Here is a 23,381-nt window from a genome sequence, read left to right as displayed (position 1 = left end):
GTCTTTTAACCACTCCTGTGCTGGCGTGCAATCAACTTGCAGGCAGACTGTCAGTCTGTAGGCTGAAGAGCTGCTGTTCCAAGAAGGAGCCCCCAAGGCCAAACTGTTCTTCATGCAGATGGATTTCTTCAGGCGACAAGTGGCTTGCTCCAAGAACAAAGTCTGCAAATCTAAGTAAGGATTTTTTCCCATTAAAAATGAAGTCATGTTATCACAGGAAGGTCTGTTTGGAAGAAGACGTGTGCCCTTGCTACTTATCCCCTTTTAATTAAATTCATCTCTGTGTCAAAAGAGGATGGCATTTATACTCTGGGTAGAAACAGGGAAATGGCTTCTGTGATCCTTCTAGAGATAGCTACTCAGGGAAAAGGTAGAGATGGAGGCAGATAGAGGAGCACCCAGTACAGCCAAATGTGCCCACCAATGTTTGCTAATTCCTCCGTCCTCTCTATTTGTTTTCTCTTTTAGTGCTGGGGACTGAACACAGGGCGTGTGCATGCGAGGCAAGCACTCGAGCACTGAGCTATGGTCTGAGCCCTCTTCTCTATTTGTCATAAGTTTAGATTTACTCTTCATTATGTTAGTGTGTCAATACCTTCACATCAGATCACTATTTTCTGGGACATTGGCAGTTCTACTGCAAAGTCACAGCAGAGGAAAGAGAACCTTGGACAACTTGACATCACCCGTGATCCAGGGGAACAGTCTGTTTCTAAGCTGAGGTGCCCATCCCAAAACACTTATTTTCCAAATAGTTTGAAACCAAGCTATGGTCAGAGCAGGGCTTGCCTTTTCGGAGCCTGGAGTCTGGAGACGGCCAGCCACGATGGGAAGTCAGGTTTGCGGCAGGCTCTGCGCAGCTCCTCCAGAGCACTGGAAGTTTCCACGTCCGCTTGTTCTCTGTATTCCTCCTCAGTGAGCAGCTTAACCGCCGGCCGTCCCGAAGTGAGCCATTGCTTCATTTTACTAAAAGATGTGACATTTGGTTACAGATTCCTGCCCAAAACATGTTTTCACTGCCATTCAGCATATCTGCTTTTCATTGTCATTACAATGACTGAGGTATAGAGAAGATGCAGTTGGGGCCTAATGTATGCTTCCCTGCTTCCCAAACTAGCATAAATGTCCTAAGAATTGATTTCTAACAGAGACATTAATTGCATTTTTCTTCCTCAGTGATTTCTAATCACACAATCAGACAATTAAAAGCCTGGCCCCTCTGGGCTTAGCCTGCTGGCTTTCTTGGGCGCTATAGAAGCAAGCCTTGGAGATGTCCTTTTATGGAGACCTAGTAAGTAGGACGCAGCCACCACTTACTCTTTAGACCAAGAGGCTGGATTTGTGGGGCATCACTTCCACCTAGTGGTAGCGATTCTGTCTCCTACTAGAGAGAAAGAAAATGCTGCACAAAGGGCTTTTAGGTATGGTTACGGATATTAGTTCCTTCACTGCATGCAAAAAGGCTCATGATTGGAACTTTCTTTTTCCAACCAGGAAAGACTTAATTCTAATAAAATGTAGATCTAAAAAAAGAATAATGATCACGAGGCTTTTAAAAAACATCTACAGTGTATCTATCAATGAGTTTTTAAAATGTTTTGAGATGTTTTTGAATATCATTTAACCAGAGATTTTAAAATCTCAGCATCATAGTTATCAGGAGGTTTCTAAAACAAACATATTCTCTTCAGGACTGGGACCTAAGTAGTCTTTTATCTTTCTAAACTCATCTGATAGCTGATGAGCAGGACTGAGAAACCACTGACTTTGTCTCCTCCCCTTTTCTGAATAGCTTGCCTGGTTTCTGTAGAGAAAAAACCCTGTGCCCTGAGCCAGGAGACTGGGGCGCAGGCCTGGCTTTGGGATTTACTTGTTGCATGGACTCAGAAAATTCCTTAAGAGCTCTGAGCTGCACTCTGCTCATATCTAAAAACAATGAAAGCAAGCGGGGCTTGGTAGCACACACCTATAATCCCTGTACTTAGAAAGCTGAGACAGGAAGTTTGCAGGTTTGAGGCTAGCATGTGGTAACTTAGCAAGATCTTATTTTTTCAAAATAAAAGGTAAAATGGGGCTGGGGATATAGCTCAGAGATAGAATGCTACTGGGATCACTCCCCATAATGACGACGATGATGATAATAATAAATAATGAATATATATAAAAGCAGTAATATCTACCTGATGGGGTCTTTGTATAGATTAAATGAGTTATTTTGTGTAAAGTGCTTAGCCCAGTGAATGGCTTATAGAAGTATTCAATAAGGATAATCAAAAGAGCACTGATCATTTATTATTAAACTATATGTAAGCCGGGCATGGTGGCGCACGCTTGTAATCCCCGCGCATGGGAGGCGGAGACAGGAGGATGGCGCAGGTTCGAAGCCAGCCGAGCTGGCTTAAGAGACCCTGTTTCCAAATAAAAATATAAAAAAAAAAATAGGTCTGGGAGTGTAGCCCAGAGGTAGAAGGGCTTCCAGGAAACCCAGTGCCAACCAAAAAAAATTTAAAAAAATAAAATAAACTATATCTAAACAACTCTTTGGAAACTAAAAAGTACTGTATACAAGTCAAGATATCATTTATTTAGTTTATTTAATCTGTAAATGACTGTTTTATTCTCTACTTCTTCATCTAATATTTGGCTAGCAAAATTTAAAGTTGACAGACTTATAGTATATTTTGATTATTATGGGATGTACAGCAAGTGCATAAAAGAGCCATTGCATGGGTGATGGGACACACTTTGCTCTGGGCAGGGCAGCTGGATGGTCAAAGGGGAAGAGGAAGGAATTCGATGCTGGCCTCCTTGGGCCACAAGCCTGGCAAAGGGTGCGGGGCTGGACCAGCATTCCCCTGCAGAGGGACCTCTGGATGTCACAGGCACTATGGGCCTCAGGTGGATGAGGCATGGAGAACTGCATAGCTCTGACCCCTCCATGGGCACTGCTGCCTTTCATTTTCTGCCCCTTTGTGTGGACTTCCTGTCCTGTCGCTGCTGCCTTTGTAACTCAGTGACAGTGCCACACGCCCAGTCACCAGATCCACAAACTGCCTGTCACCAGCCTTCTTTCTCATGGCCAGTTTGTTTGAACATCTGCCAACTCCCTCTCCAGGGCAGCCTAGTGCCCTTCTCCAGGTCCTCAGTGCTCACCTGGACCCCTGTTGTGTGAGGGCGGGTCTCTGCCGCAGGGGTCTCCCCTTACCCACTCTCTGAGCCAGGAGACAGATGGGCCACAACCTGGTAGCCCATGAGTACTCTCTGGTTTTATATATATATAAATATAAATATAAATATATATATATTTATATATATAAATATATATATTAGATTAGCTGCCAACTTTTAAAAATGACATTCTAATCTCAATTTATGTTTCCAGTATTTTTAGAAAATCAGAAGATCTAGCAACATGAGACCCATAATCATACAGCAACAATCAGCTCAAGCTGGGTGGTAACTGCCCCTTTTTATGAGGGTACATTTTAGAATTTCCCACCATCCTCATGGTCACCCCACTGCCACAGCCCTGCCTGGCACAGTACCTGTCTAGGCCTTAAGACATTTGTATTTATAGAATCTGAGTCAGCAGCAGCTAGAAAGAACTAACTAAACTACATACTGGTTAATTGCACCACCAGGTACAGATTAGACCAGGTCCCTTGGCAGGGCCTGCAATGTCCTCAGTCTGGGCCATGCCTACCTCACTGGCCACCCTGATAGTTGCTGCCTCCTGATGGAACCAGATGGGGCTTTCTCTCAAAAAAGCCCATCACTGTTTTTATGGGTTTTTTTGGGTGGTACTAGGGGTAGATCCCAGGGGCTTTCTACCTCCAGGCTATACTCCCAGACCTATTTTATATTTTATTTGGAAACAGAGTCTCACTAAGTCACTAAGTTGCTGAGAGCCTCACTAAGTAGCTGAGGCTGGCTCCCTCCCGTCTCAACCTCCCAAGCGCGGGGATTACAAGCGTGTGCCACCACACCCAGCTCCCATCACTGTTTTGATTCATTTCTTAAGTAATTTCTCATCTAGAAAAGTTTTCCTGAACTTTCTTAATATTCCCTTAGTCCCAGGGCAGGCTTAAGCTCTATTTTAACATTTAAAGACATACAAATGCATGTCTATGCCTCCTCACGTATGTACCTGACATGAAACCAGGTGCTTAGACCCCTGGCTGAGGAGACATGATGCAGCTATGACACCTGACAGCAGAAGTGACCTCGCATGCCTCTCTGTACTTCAAAGGCCTTGAGCCTTAACCTGAAACCTAAGAGCAAAGAAAGTCCTTAACCTAAGAGCAAAGAAACCTAAGAGCAAAGAAAGACCTTGCAGCCATGCATCATTTGTTCCATTTTTCTAGCACAATTAATACACTAAAGCAGCATTTGGCTCCAAAAAAAAAGAAAATGAAGAATAAAGGTAGAAATTTTAGGTGATGCAGAGCCCAAGTAACTTTGCCACTGATGTTAGTAAATTGTGAGTGAGCTCTAATCACACAGGAGGTGGCGATGCACCTCTGAACGAGTAATGGAGACTAGAAATGGAGATGGGATCGGGTGTTTGGCGCTCTTTTTCCTCACTCTCCCTGAGTAAATTTAGAAAAATCTCCCCCAAACAATCAATAAAACCAGAACTCAAAAATGTCAAATATATTAGAAACAGAAAGGATGAGGATACGTACCACTTCACATAAGCGAACGCCTTCAGCGGGTAGCGCAGACCCCGGGAGGACATGAGAAGAACCATAACTGTGAAAGCAAAGTGCGGTGCGGCCACACCGGCGTAGATGAGAGCCAGGGCGAGGGCCCGCAGCGTCCACGCCAGGAGGCTCCTGCTTCTGTCGTCAACAAGGGGCCCGTGTTTGTAACAGGCAGCAAAACTGAAAAGTCCTACCACCAAGACATAGCCTGGAAGAGCAGAAGAAGGCAAAATAATGCCAATCTGAACTTGAAAAGTTATATTAAAAAAAAAAAAACTGGCAGAGCCTTGACTTACAGGTAAGATCTAGGAGAAAACTTTAATTTTTGTTTTCTTTGTGTGTGTGTGGTACTAGGCGTTGAACTCATGGGCATTCTGCCTCTGAGCTATACCCCCAGTCCCATTTTATTTTTTATTTTTGAAACAAGGTCTTAGTAAGTTGTGGAGGGCCTCACAAAAGTGCTAAGTCTGGCTTCAAACTCGTGATCCCCTGGCCTCAGCCTCCTAAGTGCTGGGATTACAAGTGTACGCCACCAAGCCTGGCTTAATTTTTGTTTTCTTTCCACTGAAGTAAGGTCTAAAAGCCTATAGAGCTACTTTTCCATATGAGATATTAGGCTGACTTTCGTAATAATACAGGAAGTATAATCACTATAATGATACTATATAAGCATGTCTGGTTTTTAGTTCAATGTTTTAGATTTGCAAGTGTCATCAAGGTTGTTTTGGTCAGAAATAAGTCACATTGGATGCCACAAACTGATATAAAATCTATTTTCTATTTTTATTTTCTAGTCAAAAAAGGAAAATGTAGCTGGGCCTCGTGCACCCATCTATAGTCCTAGTACTTGAGAGGCTGAGACAGAAAGATTCAAGGATATTCAAGGATAGCCTCAGCAACTTAGTGAGACCCTGTGCAAAACAAAAAAATAAAAAACGCTGGAGGTGTAGCTCAGAGGTAGAATGTCCCTGAGTTCAATCTCCAATAACACACACACACACACACACACACACACACACACACACACTAATAATTAAGTGATTGTACAGGAAAATTCTCTTGTTTTTTGGAGATAAAAACTGAAAAATTCAGGGAATTATACCATGGTACCTACAATTTACTTTAAAAACAAATATTTTAACATAAAAAATGAGCTAAGAATATAGAATTTTCAAGTAAAACAAAAAAAAAAAAACAAATTGCTTTTTAGAGGTGGCATACTTATGTGAAATTTGATGGTAAGGATTCTCTCACTGTCCATTACTTCCTTATTTAGGAAAAAGATAAGCAGGTCTCAGTGCCACACACCTGTATTCCCAGTAGTTGGGAGACTAAGACTATTGCGACGATTGCAGGTTTGAGGCCAGCCTCAGCCACTTAGATGCTGTTTCAAAATAAAAAATAAAATAGGGCACAGGTATAGATGTGAGCTAGAGAACCCTGGGCTCAACCCCCAGTATCACAAAAAACAGAAAACAAACCAAACAAACAGATAACAAATTTTGGTAATGGAAAACAGATGTCTTTTTCAGATTTTTGAAAAGTCATGTTTTCATTAGTCCCTTATAGTTAGGATTCTCATTGTTCACACCGAATACATTAAAGAAAAAAATAAAGAGCCACATTTTAGAGAAACTTTTATATCACAAGTTAGATATGGTAAATATGGTAAGAGCTTAACCACAATTTAGAAGCATATGCAATCAATAGAGATAAATACTTTACTCTTTCTATCATTAGGATATAAAATTATGAAAGGTTATAGGGAAATAGTTTAAAATGAATTCTAAGTGAACTAAAATCACCAACTACAGGTAATTTCAATTCAATACAATATTATTGCTAATACTATTGTTAATAATGTTTTTAGTAATAATATATAAACAATAATATTGTTAATAGCACCTGTCTTTAATTCAAAATGAAAATTTAGATGCTAGAAACACATGTCAAAAGGTCTCTATTGTACCTTTAAGCTCCACCAATAATGAAATGTGCTTCTAAATATTTACCTACCCAATACGTACATTCTGTGTCCATACCACAGCCACTTCACATCTTCCATCAGTTGGTACACAACATACACTGAAGCAAACCAACAACCAATCATTAGAGCCCCAAAGGTGCTATACTGTGTGTGGAAGAAAATAATACACATATTTTGGTTTATTCAGTCTCATAAGAATAGAAGCAAACAAAAAAACCTTTGCACTAGAAACTTCTACATCAAACTGAACATAAGTCAAGTTAAGATACTCTCTAAAAAGATGGGTATAGTGGTGCACGCTGGTAATCCCAGAACTTGGGAGGCTCAGACAGGAGGAAAATAGGTTCAAAAGCAGCCTTAGCAACTCAGTGAGATGCTCAGCAACCTACTAAAACACTGTTTAAAAAAATTATATATATATATTTTCTCTCTCTCTCTCTCTCTCTCTCTCTGGAGTCTTGCTGCTTAAGGCATGGTCCACTAAACAAGGATGTGGGCATTACACAGGAACTTACTGGAAATGTGTGCTCTCAGACCCTACTACAGACTGCTGAACCAGAATCTGCATTTTATTAAGACCCCTAGGTGGCTTCCATGCACATTAAAGTTGGAGAAATGCTATTAAGAAGAATAAATTTATCTCAAAATAATAATTCTGGTGTTGCAAGCTTTATTCAAAGTAACAGCAAAATTACTATCATGAATTCATATTTATTTATCCTCAACTAAATTCAGGGAATTATTGAAGCTGTGTTGGATAACTAAAAACAATGAAGAAACACCCAGACATTGCTTCATGAAATTCTTAAGTTCTGTCAAGGTAAGAGAAATTTTTACTCAATATCAAATCAGCCTCTTATCGCTCATTTAAAAACCTAAAAAGCACACATGCACCACCTAGGGGAAAAAAGGTTTTCAAAAAAAGTATCACTCAAACTTAATACTTAGGTAAGCCTATATATAGTAATAAATAGAAAGGAACTCTCCAGAAAAGATACAGCTTAAAGTCAGTTTACAGCATGAAGGAATATTGCTTGAATTCGGAATCATCATAACATTAATTAATTTGGGTTAGTTTTTCCTATCTATCAGATCATGGCTTCCATTTTTTATTCATTTGGAAATTGTATGCTTACCTTTGGAATGTGTCTTTTTACAAACAGCAGGACAAAGACTAATGTCATTAGAATGCCTAGCACAGTCCCTGAAGAGTAATAGAAAACAGGGCTTCTGTCAAGACAAGCAGATAAAAGCCATTTAAATGCCAAGCAGCACTTCCAGTATGAAAAACATGCTTAACATGGCAACAGTAGTCATGAAGATCACTAAGAAAGAAAAACCAGAGGGCAACTCTAATTACATCCTATATTCTTAAAAGTGAAATCAGTACTTGAAATTCACCATAAAGAGCTTGCCACCAACTCAAAATGGAATGTCTGAATTATCTTCTATATTCAGAATGTGCTCTAACAATAATCACTGAGCACCTGCCATGTAGCAGGCACTTGTCTGAGAGCTCTGCATGCAGTCATGCTCTCCATGTCTATGTTCTACCAAGAAGAGACCTTCCCAGGCAGGTATCTGCTAATCTGGAGGACTGAGGATTGCAGCTCCGCTACTCAGAGTCTGAGCTTTACTCTTCCTGCTACGTACACATCATCTGGCTTTAGAAAGATGATGGACCACATTCACACTTGATTATGCTATAAGGAAAAACTAAAAAATCGACAATATTATGAATGGCTGACAAATGTCGGGCACTACCTACCATGAGGAAGTTACGGAGTACAACATTGGAAAGAGATTGCTTTTGTAGAAAGGAAGTTGCGAGAAACACAATATCAGAATAACATGTTTATCCAAGAGTTAGATATTTGTCAACCTTCTGTATCAGAGCCACAAATCTAGGAGGCAGCCTAATGTAATAGAGAGCAAGGTGCCTGAACAGGAAATAGAGAGCAAGGTGCCTGAACAGGAATCTCAGCCCTAATAAGAACTAGTTGTGTGATGATTGATGTTGGTTTTCTCCTTGATAAAATAATACAGAGTTCAGATAGTTGTTATGAAAATCTAATAAAATTTTATATCAACACATAAAATAATGTATGCAAAATCACTCTGTACCACATATATATGTATACATATATATGTGTGTGTATATATATATGTGTGTGTGTGTATATATATATATATATATATATATATATATACCATACAATTACAAATCTATTGCTGTCTTCAAAGAGCTTTCAAACACTATCTTCAGACCTATTTGCAAAGCCTAAAACAAGAACTACAAATGCACAGTGATGTAGAAATATTTAACATAGGGTCAAAATGACCTATATGTCTTTTGTTTCACAAAATTAAGAATATAAAAATGAATACTCACTGACTCAAGGTCTTTGCATAAAAGAAAAGAAAAACACCTGCCAGGAACACAAGGAAGAGTCTGAAATCTACAACTGGAGTAAAAAAAAGACATATAAAAACCAGTTTGTATCAATGTAGTGTTGGTAGAAGAAACAAATCACTCCAGAAAAAATGTATATCTAAAATTCAAGTGTAATAAAAGGACTTACTGTTTTGATTGACACTTATTGTATAGATTAATATTTTCCCAACTGGCTTCACAGAGAAGCACGTGGTTTCCTTATATGGACTGATGATTATGGTTACTTCATTATATTCTCTTGGTGCCCAAAAGTTATGAATCATGCATTTGATAAAGGATAGAATGGTTTCTGGATGCTGGCAATTACGCATTTCTGTGATATGTACAATACTGAACAGCCCGAGACTGGAAATATGCACCTACAAAAAAAGAACCAACAAACCCATTACACTAAGATGCAAAAACTTCTCATAAACTTCTTACAGACATTAGCTGAGGACTCAGGAGACCTTATGGCTGGCTGAAGAAAGAACACACAGATGCACACGGTCATGTTCCAAGCCCAGGGGTGGACCCTACACATCTGCGTTTAGTCCAAACACTAGGTACATCACTGGCACTTTTGAAAATGGATGTTTCTTCTCCCAAGTTAATGGTTATTTTAACTCCTTCTAGCAAGCTGCTGTGGCCCAGAGACATGTAAGGGCCTTGACTCCGGGAACTCCACTTATGTGCTCCAGTCCTCTAACCCACCTCAGCTAATCCTCTGTGGGCCACACCCCGGGGCGGCAGTGTTTCATGCACCCCCTGGCTGGCCACCACCTGCCCCCATCAGCAGCCTGACAGATCTGAGCATCTCTCCTCTGCTCCTCGCCCCTTGATGCCCTCAGTCCCTTCTTTCCCAGCTGAGCCATTCCTCTGCATAAATCTTTTGTATTCGCTTCTTTGTACCCCTCTTGCTTTGTCATGCTCACCTAAAAAATCCAGTTCCCCATCTATTCTTCTCTTGTATTTGTGCTAATGAATAGGCACGGTGGTCTCACTTCGAACCCATGACTGTGAACTTGAGGGAGGGCCTGAAAGGCTGCAGTCGTTCATACCACACATTCCTATCCATTCGTTCTTCTACTCCCTCAACAAGGGATGTCACTCCACCCTCTCAATACTCCAACACCTCCTCCCCACCTCCATTCTCAGATGGCGAGCCTTCCCACTTCACTACAAATGGAAGAAATCAGAAGCGGATGTCATCCAGCTCCAAGGCTCATATCTACCCACCTGTCAAAACCTGCAGGCACAAGCTCTGCTTCCTGCCAATGGGGAGGAAACTTTTGCCACAGAGCGATTGGGTATGCTGGACCCAATCGATCTGCCCTGGCCCTCAAGTGCATCTCACTAGCGCTTCTTCTCCTCTACTAGATCATTCCTATATGCACGCAGCATAGTGCCATTTTACCCATTTAAAAATAAAAACAAAAACCAGCCAGGCGTGGTGGTGCACGCTTGTAATCCCAGTACTTGGGAGGCTGAGACAGGAGGATCATGCAGGTTCAAAGCCAGCCTCAGCTACTTAGTGAGGTTCTCAGCAACTTATTGAGACCCTGTTTCCAAATAAAAATAGTTTAAAATAGGTTTGGGGTGTGGCCCAGAGATAGAAAGCCCTTGGGTTTCAACCCCAGTACCAAAACAAAGAAAACAAAACAAACAAAAACCTTCCATGGACTCCATTCTCTCCTCTAGTTATCCCCCATTACTTTGCTTCTCACTGCAATAAAGTTCCTTTTAAATTTTGCTTATACCTTCCACCTCTTGTTCCTCTCCTCCCATTCCCTCTTTAGCCCGCTTCAGTCCGGTGTTGCCCCAGCAGGCTGCCCCCCCCAAGGTCATCAGTGCTAAGGTCACCACGTGGCTGAACTGTGTGTCAGTGAGTTCTCAGCCACCTAAGTTGGCACACCAGCACACGTGGTGTGAACGATCCTTCCCTTCTGCTTCACTGTCTTCCCAGGCTTCCAGGGTGTCTCCTTCTTCACTTACTGCTCCTTCTTCCTCTCTGCCAGCTTTCTTTCTCCCTGACTCCCTAATGTAACACTGACCTAGGCTCAGCCATTGGTCCTTGCTACCTACCCTTTGGACATGGGCTGGGTATGTGTTCACCAGAGGTTCATGTGTTGGGAGCCTGATTCCTGGAGTGGCAGTGCTGAGAGGTGGTGGGACCTTTAAGAGGTAGGACCTAATAGGAAGTCTTTAAATCACTGGGAGAGCTGCCCCTGGGTGGTGTAAAGCTACCTCCCTCATGGGACCCGAGTTCTCTCAGAGTGAGTTGTCGTAAGAGCAACCCTAACCCCTGAATCACTCACTGGCTAATGATTTAAGATGTGATCTCTTCCTCCCATATGTGCTCCCACAACTGCTACCCGCCATGAAGTGATGCCGCCATGGGGGCCCCTTGCAAGAGCCTATACCATGCTGTCTATACCTTTAGCTTCCAAAGCTGTGAGCAAAATAAACCTCTTTTCTTTATAAAGCTAGCCTTTGTTACTGTACTGAAAAACAAAATAATACAGTTCTCTTCTCCATCTAAACTAATTTCTTAGTCTCATGGCTTTAAGTACTATGCATATGTGCTACTGCTTACTTTTGCCAAAAGAAATAGGAAAGATATAAAAACTATTGACTGATTACTTAAAAGGGCTGAGTAGAAATGAACAGAAGGGATGAGGGGAGTCACAGTGATCCGAGTGTCACTTTGTGGAGAGTTTTGACTTTTAAGCCATGTTAATGTTATATATACTCAAAATTAATAATATTAAAATCAAACATGGTAGGGAAAACATTAAAATAGAAACAAAAATAAATTATACTTTGAAGAAATACTATAGCCATACTGATGAGGCGTGGTTGAAAATGAATTAACCCAAGTAACTTCTGAGCACATGAGACTACCTACACTTGACTTACAAATAAAACATTCCTTGGTCCTGAAGTCAGCTTTCATCCCAATACTCAATTATATACCATATAAAATGTGCCTGTGATCCTTGAAATGTAAATTTTAATTCCCTGTCCTTATGATGTGATTTAAAAGTAGATCCTTACCTGCACGGTTGACCACATATATGTCCATTTCATTTGAGATTTTTGATTGTAGCAGTAACAGTCTGATGCAGAAGTCTTGATAAAATCCATTTCTCTCAAAGTTTTACATTTTGGAACTAGAAGGTAAAAAAATATAATTTCCTAAATATTTAATTATGCAGGATTTTTTAAAGAAATGTATTCAAAGGAAGAGAATGGCAGTTTAACATTTTGTTACAAGCAAATTCTTTCACATGGCAATTATAGTCCTTCAGTCTACAGAACTGACAGAAAGAATCACAGAGACAGACAAAATGAATCACAGTCCAGCATCAGTACTTCTATGACGTGGGAGGCACTATATATGGCATAGAATAAGTGTGTCTTCAGTCCTGAAGTGGAGGACAGAAATTAAGGGAGGCTTCCCAGAGAAAATGGAATATGGATTGAAGATCAGAGACAATGAGACAGAGTCAGGGATTGGGGTATGGCAAATGTGTACAAAACCATGAAAATGAGAGAAAGAATGGGAGTTCAGTCAAGAGATATCTGTTGTATTAGTGAGCTAATGAGGAGGGAGGGTGGGGTAGAGGAGGTATCTTAACATCTGCAGCTGGAGAGGTAAGCATATAGAAGGAACACAGTCTTCATCCTGAAAGCAAAGTACTGGAGGATTTTAGGTAAGTATCAGAGTCTTGGCAGGAAACTGTTGACACTCAAAAGGGATTAACCAAATAAGATTAGTAAGGGTTGGAGAGGGTGAAGGCACCATTACAAAACTGTGTGACATTTCCAGGCACCAACAGCAACAGGAAGCTTGTACAACCTCTAGGCCTGAAACAGCAAGGAGAGGATGCCATGCTACTGGATCTATGAACTAAGTGAGGAGGGAGAAAGGCTAGATTCCAGGGCTCTTCGGAAGTGAAATCATGGCTTTGGAGACTCATTGGATGAAAGAAAATACAAGAAGATGATGTGAAGGTTTCTGGTAAATAAAGAGATAGTAAGGTCCTCACATAAAAATGAAATACTGGAAAAGAAGGAAGTTTGTGAGGGGGTTGGGGGATGGATTCAGTTCAATCACTACAAGTGCTCAGTTTTCATTGGTAGAACTAAATGAAGATGGACAGGTCTGCAACACAGGGAAAATCTGGGTGGAGACGAATGTAGATACAAAAATTTGACTATGTGTGTATGCAAACATGTCTTACATATCACTTATAATAGTTATAGATAATACAACACAATATGAGAGCAAGAAACAGGTGCTGTGTTACAGAAGGTTAATGTGGCAAATTCTACATAAAAAATTAGCGAGGTTCATTTTCTTATGTGACAACTACTATATTTGGATTTGAAATAAGTTCTCCTGAATCCAAGACAGGGTGCCAAATATGAAATCTCTCTCCAAAATGAAACAGGAACAGGGAACACTTATGGGTACCCAGAGAAATGGGCCCTAGGTACAATCCTCAACTCCTCTCAGGAGGATGTGGTCAACTATTTCTACAGAAAACCTTGAACTGAAGCCAGAATGGCCTGCTATACCAGAGGTGGGATGGACTGGGTGACCAGCAGTAAGTAGTCAACAGTTATATCCATTTGGGGGATAATATTGAGTAAGGGTCTATAGGTCCATGTTCTAGCTTGACATATCCTTAGCATTGAGTTGGAGGAAAGTGAAGACTTGGGGAAGTCTGGGAATGCCCCATCTCCTGAAACACAGTGGCATGAAAGACGAGGTTCTCAGGAGGCTATACCAGGAGGAAAAGTGACAGGAGTTCCCTGAACATTCCATGTGACAGTCAGATCTGTCCATTTTATCTTAACATTATGATGTAATGCATATATTTTTAAACATATCAACAAATTTGCAGTTCAAGAGTCTGAGTTGTAAACACCAGAATCCAAGTTTCAAAATGGCACAGAAAGGAAGCTCAAGAGACTCTGTTTACTAAAACTTAAAAACGCATCCTGTAACAGTCTGTCTATGCCCAAGAGCCCCCAAAAGAACGCAGAACTGGTGCTGTGAACACAAAAAGCAGTCACTGCTGAGCGGTTCTCGGACATATCTAAGACATACACGACTCCTTGCTGAGGGCAGCAAAGGGGAAAAGCAGCCCTGGAGCATCAACAGGCTGGCGGCTAGCTGCAGAAAAGAACTTCAAAGAAGGCAGCATGGAACCTGGAAGTGCTTGGACAACTCCGTTGAGTACACTGAAGAACACACTTACAAGCCCAGACCTAGTGAGCATAGGAGGGACTGGAAGCTCTGCACAGCCACCTGTGGGGTCCCTGCGCAGGAACCAGGGCTAAATCAAGAAGCTAGAGTTAAGGGCTTTGTCCTGGTATCCTTGAGAGAGGAGAGAGAGACTCTACTTACTGTCAGAAAGGCGTGCATTCCAGAGAAGCAGGTGCAGGGAGGTCTGGGGACCAGAGCCCCAGCAGCACAAATGTTTGCTTCTAGCCAGTTCTTTGGTCACCGTACACCTGTTAAATGCTAGGAGGGCTTTTCCAATGTGCCCCTCCCAGCCTCTCCTTTCCTAGTGAGTTCCACTACTTCAAGGGCTGAATCAACTTCTGCTCCCTTTTGTCAGTAGTCTGAGAACATAGCCTCTTTGTGGGGCTTAAGCTGTGCAAATAAGTGCTACCTTCAAATAAGATTTTATTTTCTAATTTGGTCCTAAGTCTATTTGGCTTTTTTTGTTATTTGTTTGTTTTGTGGGTCTGGGAATGAAACCCAGGGGTATTCAACCTCTGAGCTATACCCCCTGCCCTATTTTTTATTCTTTATTTTGAAACTGGGTCTCACTGAGTTGCAGAGGGCCTCACTAAGTAGCTGAGACTGTCTGCAAACCGCAATCCTCAGGTCTCAGCCTCTAGAATGCTGGGATTACAAGCGTGCGCCACCACGCCCACACCCAGCTCTAAGTCTATTTTCTAAATCATTCGGTACCTGTAGCTTTAGTTAAGAGCAAGATACATTCCCTTGCACCTGGATTACTCTAACAGCCTTCTACCGGGCCTCCCACTTCAACAACTGCCCCCACTGTACCCTCCACATCCTATTCTCTGATCAGCATCTAGATTCTCTAGAAACATCAGCGAGAGCATATCCCTCTAATGACTTCCCACCACACCGTGATGAAATCCACTCTCCCTTCAGAGGACACAAGTACTGTACGCCCTTCTCCCCTTCGCTCCCTCCCACTCGGCTGCTCCGCCATTTCAGACCCCTGGTCCTCCTTAGGTGCCTGCTCCGCTGCTTCAGGGTTCCTCGGTGTGTAACCACCCTCCCCCGGATGTTGGCAGAGCTTGCACTGGCTAATAACTGAGGTGTACGCTCCAGTGTCTCCCTCTCAGGAGGCCCTCTCCAACCCAGCTGCCACCACGTTCATCTGCTTTCTGCTACGCTGCCTTATTCTGTACTCATTCACAGAACATTGGCATTTATTAGCTTATACTCTGCCTCTCTATGGAGTTGGGGCATTGTATATTCATTATTGTATTCCAGAGCACTTACATATTTGTCGTGTGTGTGTGTGTGTGTGTGTGTGTGTGTGTGTGTGTGTGTTGCAATTTGAGAGGATTATTTGAGCAGGGTTAACTCAGCCAGTGAAAGCCCAACCAGTTTTCATAAGAACTTGGCCAGTGTCTGTCAGCACCCTAAGAGGAGCACCCTGGGCCCTCCTGTTGAAACATTCTGATGCAATTCTCCAGCCTGTGGCACTGACATCCCACATCTAAAACTCACACAGCAAGAGGGCCATGCTGGAAGGCATAGGCTATACCTCCTTCCAGCCCACCTCATCAATAGTGTACCCTTAGTGGGACATTTGAGCCTGTTAACTCTTAATAGCACCCGCTAAGGACCACCTCCTTGCTCCTCACCAGATACTGGAAGACAATGGCAATAATCTTGGTTTCGTTCTCTTCAAATATGGTACATCAGTGTATTCTGCATAAGGAACCCCGTGGTTAAAGAAAACAACTTGCTCTGAATTTTCCCTAGTCTTCAATCAGATTAGGGAAAGTACAGATGGAGGCAGGTCACTCCGCTGATGGTTACAGGCAGCCTACTAAAAGCATGTTGCATCTCCCCTGGGATTCTTGAGTGGCCTCTGGCCACTGAGGTGAAGCCAAGGTACAACTCACACAACACATGAGACTGAAGAGATGAGGTGTTAGCATTTCATGGTGTCCTCTGGCTGCCTCCCATTCTTATCACCTCTCTCTGAGGTTAATGCATCTCAGTCAACCCACACAAACATTTCTACACATCTAAAGGACCAGAAAGGTGGTCACCTACAAGAAGGCACAAGCCTAGCAGCGTGGACTCTCCCAGCTCTGCCGCATCTCCCAAGCACTTAGGAGACCGTGGGACCAACGCTGAATGATGGAATGCCATCCCTCCTATAGCAAGGCTGGCCCCTATGCCCTGGAATGAGCCTCACCTTCTGAAAGCCCTCGTACTTCCCGGCAGGCTCTTTGTCCTCACTCAATACACCTAACTTCTGGAGAACAGTATACTTCTGGATAGTTGTACCCGAAGTGCTAAGGCAAACAGAAGACATGAACAACTTATACTACCACAGGCTTCAAGTCAGGATTACCTATACCAATGAAAGAGAGTCCTTAGTTCATTTAAAATACCATTTGATATATCAATACTCAACTAATATAATTTTAGGACTATCGTGGTTTCCCCCCTACACTTGACTGTGGTTTTGCTATCCACAGTTTCAGTTACCTGTGATCAACCACGGTCCAAAAATATCAAGTGGAAAATTCCAGAAACAATTTATAAGTTTTAATTAACTATTATTATAATATATTATTATTGTTCTCTCTTACTACTTATTGTATTAATCTCTAACTGTACCTAATTTATAAATTCAACTTTATTGTGGGTATATATGAGGGGCAAAAATGCCATATATGGGGTTCAGTACTCTCAGCAATTTCAGGTACCCAATGGCGTCTTAGAACATATTCCCTGTGGATAAAGGGAAACTACTATACATTTCTTATATAAAAAGGGACAGTTGCATATCCCTTGCTTTAACAAGTAAATTTAAAATTTACTCCTTTTTTTTCTTTAGTTTTCCTAAATATCTAAGTATATATTTAAGTCAAAAAGTTTGGTCAAACATTAATAGTAAAAATATTTGGTCAAAACTTTATAAAAAGACAAGTAGTACTTAAACCTACTTATGGAATATTATAAAAGTAAAAAGCACAAACACTTCTTAATCTTAGCAGATCTTGAACCACCTTCCATATAAAAGTATTCCACCAATGTTACTCCTAAAAACTTACCACACTATACTTAAATTACACTATAACAGAATAATATATAAGAATTTATTATTACATTATGCTGAAATTTTCTCCATCTGACCTGTAACTGTTTTTCTTTTTCTTTTGAGACAAGGAAAGAAGAAGATCAGGAAAAACAAAAGGCAAAAGTTCAAAATATCTATATGATTCTATATACTGTTGAGATTTTTCTTTTTCTTTTTTTTCTTTTTTCTTTTTTTTTTTTTCTTTTGCAGGTCTAAGGATGAAACCCAGGGGCATTCGACCTCCGAGCTACACCCCTGCCCTATTTTTTATTCTTTATTTTGTAACAGAGTCCTCGCTAAATTGCGGAGGGCCTCACTAAGTAGCTCAGGGTGGCTGTGAACTGCAATCCTCAGGTCTCAGCCTCCCGAATGCTGGGATTACAAGCTTGCACCACCATGCCTGGCTGAATTGGGATTTTTTTCTTTGAACTCTTTTGTAAGCCCACATTTACAAAGGTATTGGTTACAAAGGTAAATTCTCTATTCTGCTAATCCCAGTTTGTTTTTAAAACTTGAATATAAATCTTGACTTTTATTCTTCCAAGAATAAGAGAATGAAACTGAAACGAATACATTCAGGGTTGAGTCTCCTTTTCCAAATACCAATTTTGCTTTGCCACGGATGAATTTTAAGGCTGTAAATATGGAATGACCTATTGCTTTTGCCTAAACCTGAGAAGCCATTTCCCTGACCTGAACTTCATTACACATGGTTTCTAGAGACTTCTCCCAATAGATACAAATTACAGGTGACTCTTGGCTTGAGGTTTCTCTTCCTCTCAACCAAACTACCTGTGTTTCCCATGCCAACTCCCTCTAACTTTCCTCCAAACAGGATGATAAAAAGCTAGCCTCAGTCTGGATTTTTTCCATTCCATGGAAGAGTGTGTGTACAAGACAAAATTATAGAACAGGAAGGGGCTTTAAATATCCTCCAAGCCTCTCATGTTAAAGATGGACACTACTTTATGAAAGGAAATACAGTAGTCTCCTTTTATCTGTAGTTTTGCTTTCTGAAGTTTCAGTTACCTGTGGTCAACTGTGGGCTCAAAATATTAAATGAAAAAGTCTAGAAATAATTCATCAGTTCAAATAACTTATTATATTATATTGTCACAACAGTTCTTTTGTTATTAGTTATTATTTTATTCTCTTATTATGCCAAATTTATAAGTTAAACTTCATCATGATATGCAAGTATAGGGGAAAAAAACAGTATATTTAGGCTTCAGTACCATCTGAGGCTTTAGGCATGCAAGGGGTGGGGGGTCTTGGAACATATTCCTGGGGATAAAGGCATTTACCTATGCTGGTTATTTCATCTCAGGGTTCCTCATAAAGTCACACTATAGAGCATCACTGGTTCTTAGACCTAGTCTAATCCAGCACAGTGTCAATGACACACTACAGGACAGTAGATGTGTTCCAGTCCACACTTCAAGCCTGTTTGCAATGGCAACCCCCACTATGTGACAGAAGTAGCCACTTTTCTCCGCTGTAGACTAGAATTTTACGGACCCTGTGGGCCTCTTGCAAGTCTCATACAGAACAAAAGCTCTGGTAAGCAAGTTTGTATGTCTTTGATTGGCTTCGTTGAGGCAAATAAAAGGCGAGGAAAACATCGCACAACCATCAGCCCTAAAACACCTTCATTTACTGTTGAGAAAACTGTCCCTATAAAGACTATGTGCCTAGACCAAGGTTATAAAACAGCTGATGGCTGAATGAAATAACTGAACTAGATCCCAGGTTTCTAAGTGTTGGTCCAGGGCTACTTCTAATTTTCTGGCTTCTCCTATGACCAGGAACCTTCCTCTTAGATCTGTGGTTTGTTTGTTTGTTTGTTTATTGCAGCTTATTCTTAAGTTTCTTAGTACTGAGCTTTTGTTTCTTCATGAGTAACATGAACACACACACACACACACACACACACACACACACACACACACACATATATATATAGTAACTACCCCAACAGGGGTATCATTTTTTATGATTATATATGTATTTATTAACTACCATGAGAGGGGTATTTTGTGTGTGTGTGTGTGTGTGTGTGTGTGTGTGTGTGTGTGTGTTTTACTGGGAATGGAACCCAGGGGCATTCTACCTCTGAGCGACACTCCCAGCCCTATTTTTTATTGTTTATTTTGAAAAGGGGTCTCATTGAGTTGCAAAGGGCCTCACTAAGCAGCTGAGTCTGGCAGAACCTGCAATCCTCCTGTCTCAGCCTCCCGAATGCTGGGATTAGAAGCCTGCGCCACCACGCCCGACTTCATATTTTTAAAAATATAATAGAGGATGCGGCTGAAGCACTTTTAACACTGCCTAGCACATACTAAACAACTGTCTGTTCAATAAAAACTGCCACAGAGTTCCCCAAGGTGTAACTCACTGCCAGACACCTCTGGATTGCCAGGTGAGGCGGAAGCTGGTGACCGCCTCCTCAACATCCATTCCCTCCTTCATCCTTAGACAAGGAACTCTGACTTTATTGGGGGTTGATCCAAGCCCAAGGAGCACATTTGGCAGCCTCTCTTGCAACCAGGCCCGGTTAGTGCAAGGAGGGATGCTGGTGGAGAGCGCGTCCAGGGTGTCTATTTAGAGGATGCTGAAAGGGAAAATGAAACCAGCGCGCGCTGTGGGCAGCCGCAGCCACTCCCGGAGCTGCGAGCTGCCCGCTCTGGCCTCCTCTGCACAGGGCCGTGTGCACCGGCGGCGGAGCCCCCGCCCGGCCCTCCGGGGTGCAGCCTGGCGTCTTGAAGTGTCCCCGGGTGGCAACAGCCAGGCGGGCGGGGCGCCTCCTCCTCCCTCTAGTGCTGAGTGTAAAGGAGCAGCTCGAAATACAGTCGGCTCTCGGCCTACTCTGCAGCCCAGAGCCCGGCGTCTGCAGACCTGCCCGCCCGCGGTGACCGGCGGCCTGGGCGCCCGCCCGCCCGCCCGGCCGCTTACCTGCCAGCGCCGCCTCCTCCCCGCGCGCGGCGCCCGCGAGCAGCGCGGCCAGGGCGGGCAGCCAGAGCGGCGGCCGCCGCATGCCCAGCGGCCCGGCCGGCGGCGGCGATGGCGCGGGCTGGGGGGAGGGGGCGAGGGCCAGGCGGAGGTCCCGCCCCGGCGGAGGAGGAGCTCCGGGCGGCCTCCGCTCCCGGCCTCCCTGCCTCCCGCGAGGCTGGTCTCGGGCCGGCGCCGAGGGAGGGGCCGCCCACCTGGGGAGTTTCCCCTCAGGGCAGCCAGAGGCGACCCCCGAGTGACAGAGGGCCCAGCGCGCCCCCTTTTATAAGTAAAAAGCCACTTTCTTTGCTTCACTTTTTTCCTCTTTTAATATTTTTGTGAAACAAGTAAAAGCCAATTGGAAGTTGGGCTACTTCATAACTGCCTTGTATGTGTAAGCTGGTAAGCATCACCCTTCAGAGTACAAGGGGCAGTGAAATGCCCCCTTACCAACCTCACGATGAGATATCGCTTAAAATGAGATTGCACTCAAAAGCAAATATAAAGAAAGATAAATCGCGATGGGTCTTCATGTGGATAATGAGAGTTGTTTTAAGAACAGACCCTTTTCAAGCCCTAGAAGCCCATTCATGTATCTTAATATTCCATATTTAAAATTTAACTAGGACAAGAAATCATGTCTTATCTAATTCTGGCCTTCTACTGAGAGCCCATATAGAACCCAATGTAATCATTCTCTTAAAAATAGTTCGGCTTCATTTTTCCTAAAAGTCTGAATAGGATAGGCTTTCGATGACCTAGAGGAAGGCTTAGTCAACGGCCCTCAAACCTGTGGCACTGTGTCTGTACCATATACGGCTTTCAAAAACCTCAGAAATTTCTTTTTAAGGGACTTTCCAGGGGGTGATTCTTAAAAATAAGGCTTCCTCACTCGAATTCCCATCATCTTTGATCTTTGCAGGCTGTTTCCAGAAAAACAGCAGGTTCCCTGATCCGATTCTTCCCTATACTACCCTGGTAAGATATACACTTGCCTCATACCAGATATCTTTTTGATCTTGTCACTGATTTTATTTGGTTTAATTTTGGGTGGCACTATGAAAAGTAACTAAAATACTGTTGATCCAGAATTCTATACCCAGCTACATTATCTTGCAAAACAAATAAAGGCAAAAATTACTCTATTTCCAGAAGGCTTTCACTGTAAGAAATGTAAAACAAAAATCTTCATACAGAAAAAAAAAATGAGTGTGTGGATATTCAGATCTATACACAAACAAATAGTCCTAGAAATGATAAAAATTTAAAAAAATGAAATTGTTTTATTTTTAATTAAATTTTTTATTGGTGCATTATATTTATACATCATATCGAAGCAAAAAACTTGTGTAGACATAAATGCACACATCACCCAGCCAGCCCCCAACCAGTGCCCACCCCACTCCCTCCCCATCCCTCCCTCCCATGCTTGGCTTAGTGGTTGACTATGATATGAATTAGTACACCATGGGCTTTAAAGAGTTTCCTTCTCCCCCCCCTCCCATTCCGACAGTTAGGTTGCCTTATTTGCTCCTCTATAGGATCTCCTTTTTCACCTGGAGTTCCTCCTATGACCCATTTCACCATAGCTTTCACATATTAGGGAAAGCATCCGATTGCTTACTTTTTGTGACTGATTAATTTCACTTACATAATGTCCTCAAGGTCCATCCATTTCCCTGTAAATGCTGCAACTGTGTGGTTTATTTATTTATTTTTTTGGTACTGAAGAAGGAACCCAGGGGCATTCTACCCCCAAGATACACCTCCAGCCCTATTTTTATTCTTTATTTTGTTTTTATTTATTTTTTAATATTATAGCAATTTATCCAAAATTAACAATGCTATAATCTCACATAACATATTCATTTGTCTGATATCAAACTTTTGATCACTTAGAGATAACATTTCAATATTTCTTTCTTGTTTTCTTTTTTACCAGAGGATTTTTATTAAGGTGAAACTATCATACTTTTTTTTTCCAGAAAAAAATCTATCATGAAATATGAACTCTAAATACCCAAAACAATCTCGAAAAAGAACACAGCTAGGAGATGTACATTTTCTGATTTCAAACTTTATAAAGCTACATTAATCGAAACAGTGTAGTGAAACAGTGTAGTACTGCTATACAGGCAGATATATAAACCAGTGGAGTAAAATAAAAAGGCCTAGAAACAAATTCTTCCATATATGGTTAAGTTATTTTTGACAAGGTTTCCAAGAACATTTGGTGAAAGAAATAATAATCTTTTCACTAAATATTGTTGAAAAATAATAATTAGGCCGGGCGTGGTGGTGCACGCTTGTAATCCCCGTGCTTGGGAGGCAGAGACAGGAGGATCGTGCAGGTTCAAAGCCAGCCACGCTGTTTTAAAAGACCCTGTTTCCAAATAAAAATATAAAAAATAGGTCTGGGAGTGTAGCCCGGAGGTAGAAGTGCTCCCAGGAACCCCAGTACCACAAAAACGAAAAGAAAATAAAAGAAAAATAATAATTACATGAAAAAGAATAAAGTTAGACCCTTACCTAACACCATATACAAATATTAACTCAAAATAGGTAAAAGACTTAAATGTAAATCTTAAGACTATAAACTTTTAGAAGAAAACCTGGGTCATAAAACTCACAACATTGAAATTGGCAGTGATTTCTTAGATATGATTCCAAAGGCACAGACAGCAAAAGAATAAACAAACTTCATAAAAATAAAAAATTGTATATCCAAAGACAATGTAAACAGAATTAAGTTACTGATAGAATGGTATAAAATATTTCCAAATGCTATATCTGAAGGTATATTAATATTCCAAATAGAAATCCTAAAAATTAGCAACAATAAAAGCAAACAATACAACTTAGAAATAGGTAAAAGACTAAAATAGATC

General features: G+C 41.7%; 1 protein-coding gene across 1 annotated transcript; it reads right to left on the bottom strand.

Annotated features, from left to right (window-relative positions):
• Positions 1–31: 31 nt before the first annotated feature.
• On the bottom strand, positions 32–20,539 carry NEMP2 (nuclear envelope integral membrane protein 2; the record flags this gene model as incomplete). Its single annotated transcript, XM_080689245.1, has 9 exons — positions 32–170; positions 790–966; positions 4,686–4,911; positions 6,720–6,834; positions 7,827–7,920; positions 9,083–9,155; positions 9,273–9,504; positions 12,182–12,297; positions 20,458–20,539. The coding sequence occupies 9 exons, from the start codon at positions 20,537–20,539 to the stop codon at positions 32–34; spliced, it is 1,254 nt and encodes a 417-aa protein (XP_080545371.1).
• Positions 20,540–23,381: the final 2,842 nt, after the last annotated feature.

Source organism: Muscardinus avellanarius (genome assembly GCF_963383645.1).
Source record: "Muscardinus avellanarius genome assembly, chromosome: 2".
In the NCBI taxonomy this organism is placed as follows: Eukaryota; Metazoa; Chordata; class Mammalia; order Rodentia; family Gliridae; genus Muscardinus; species Muscardinus avellanarius.
The sequence above is the reverse complement of the archived record's forward strand: the minus strand, read 5'-3'. Positions and strand labels throughout refer to the sequence as shown.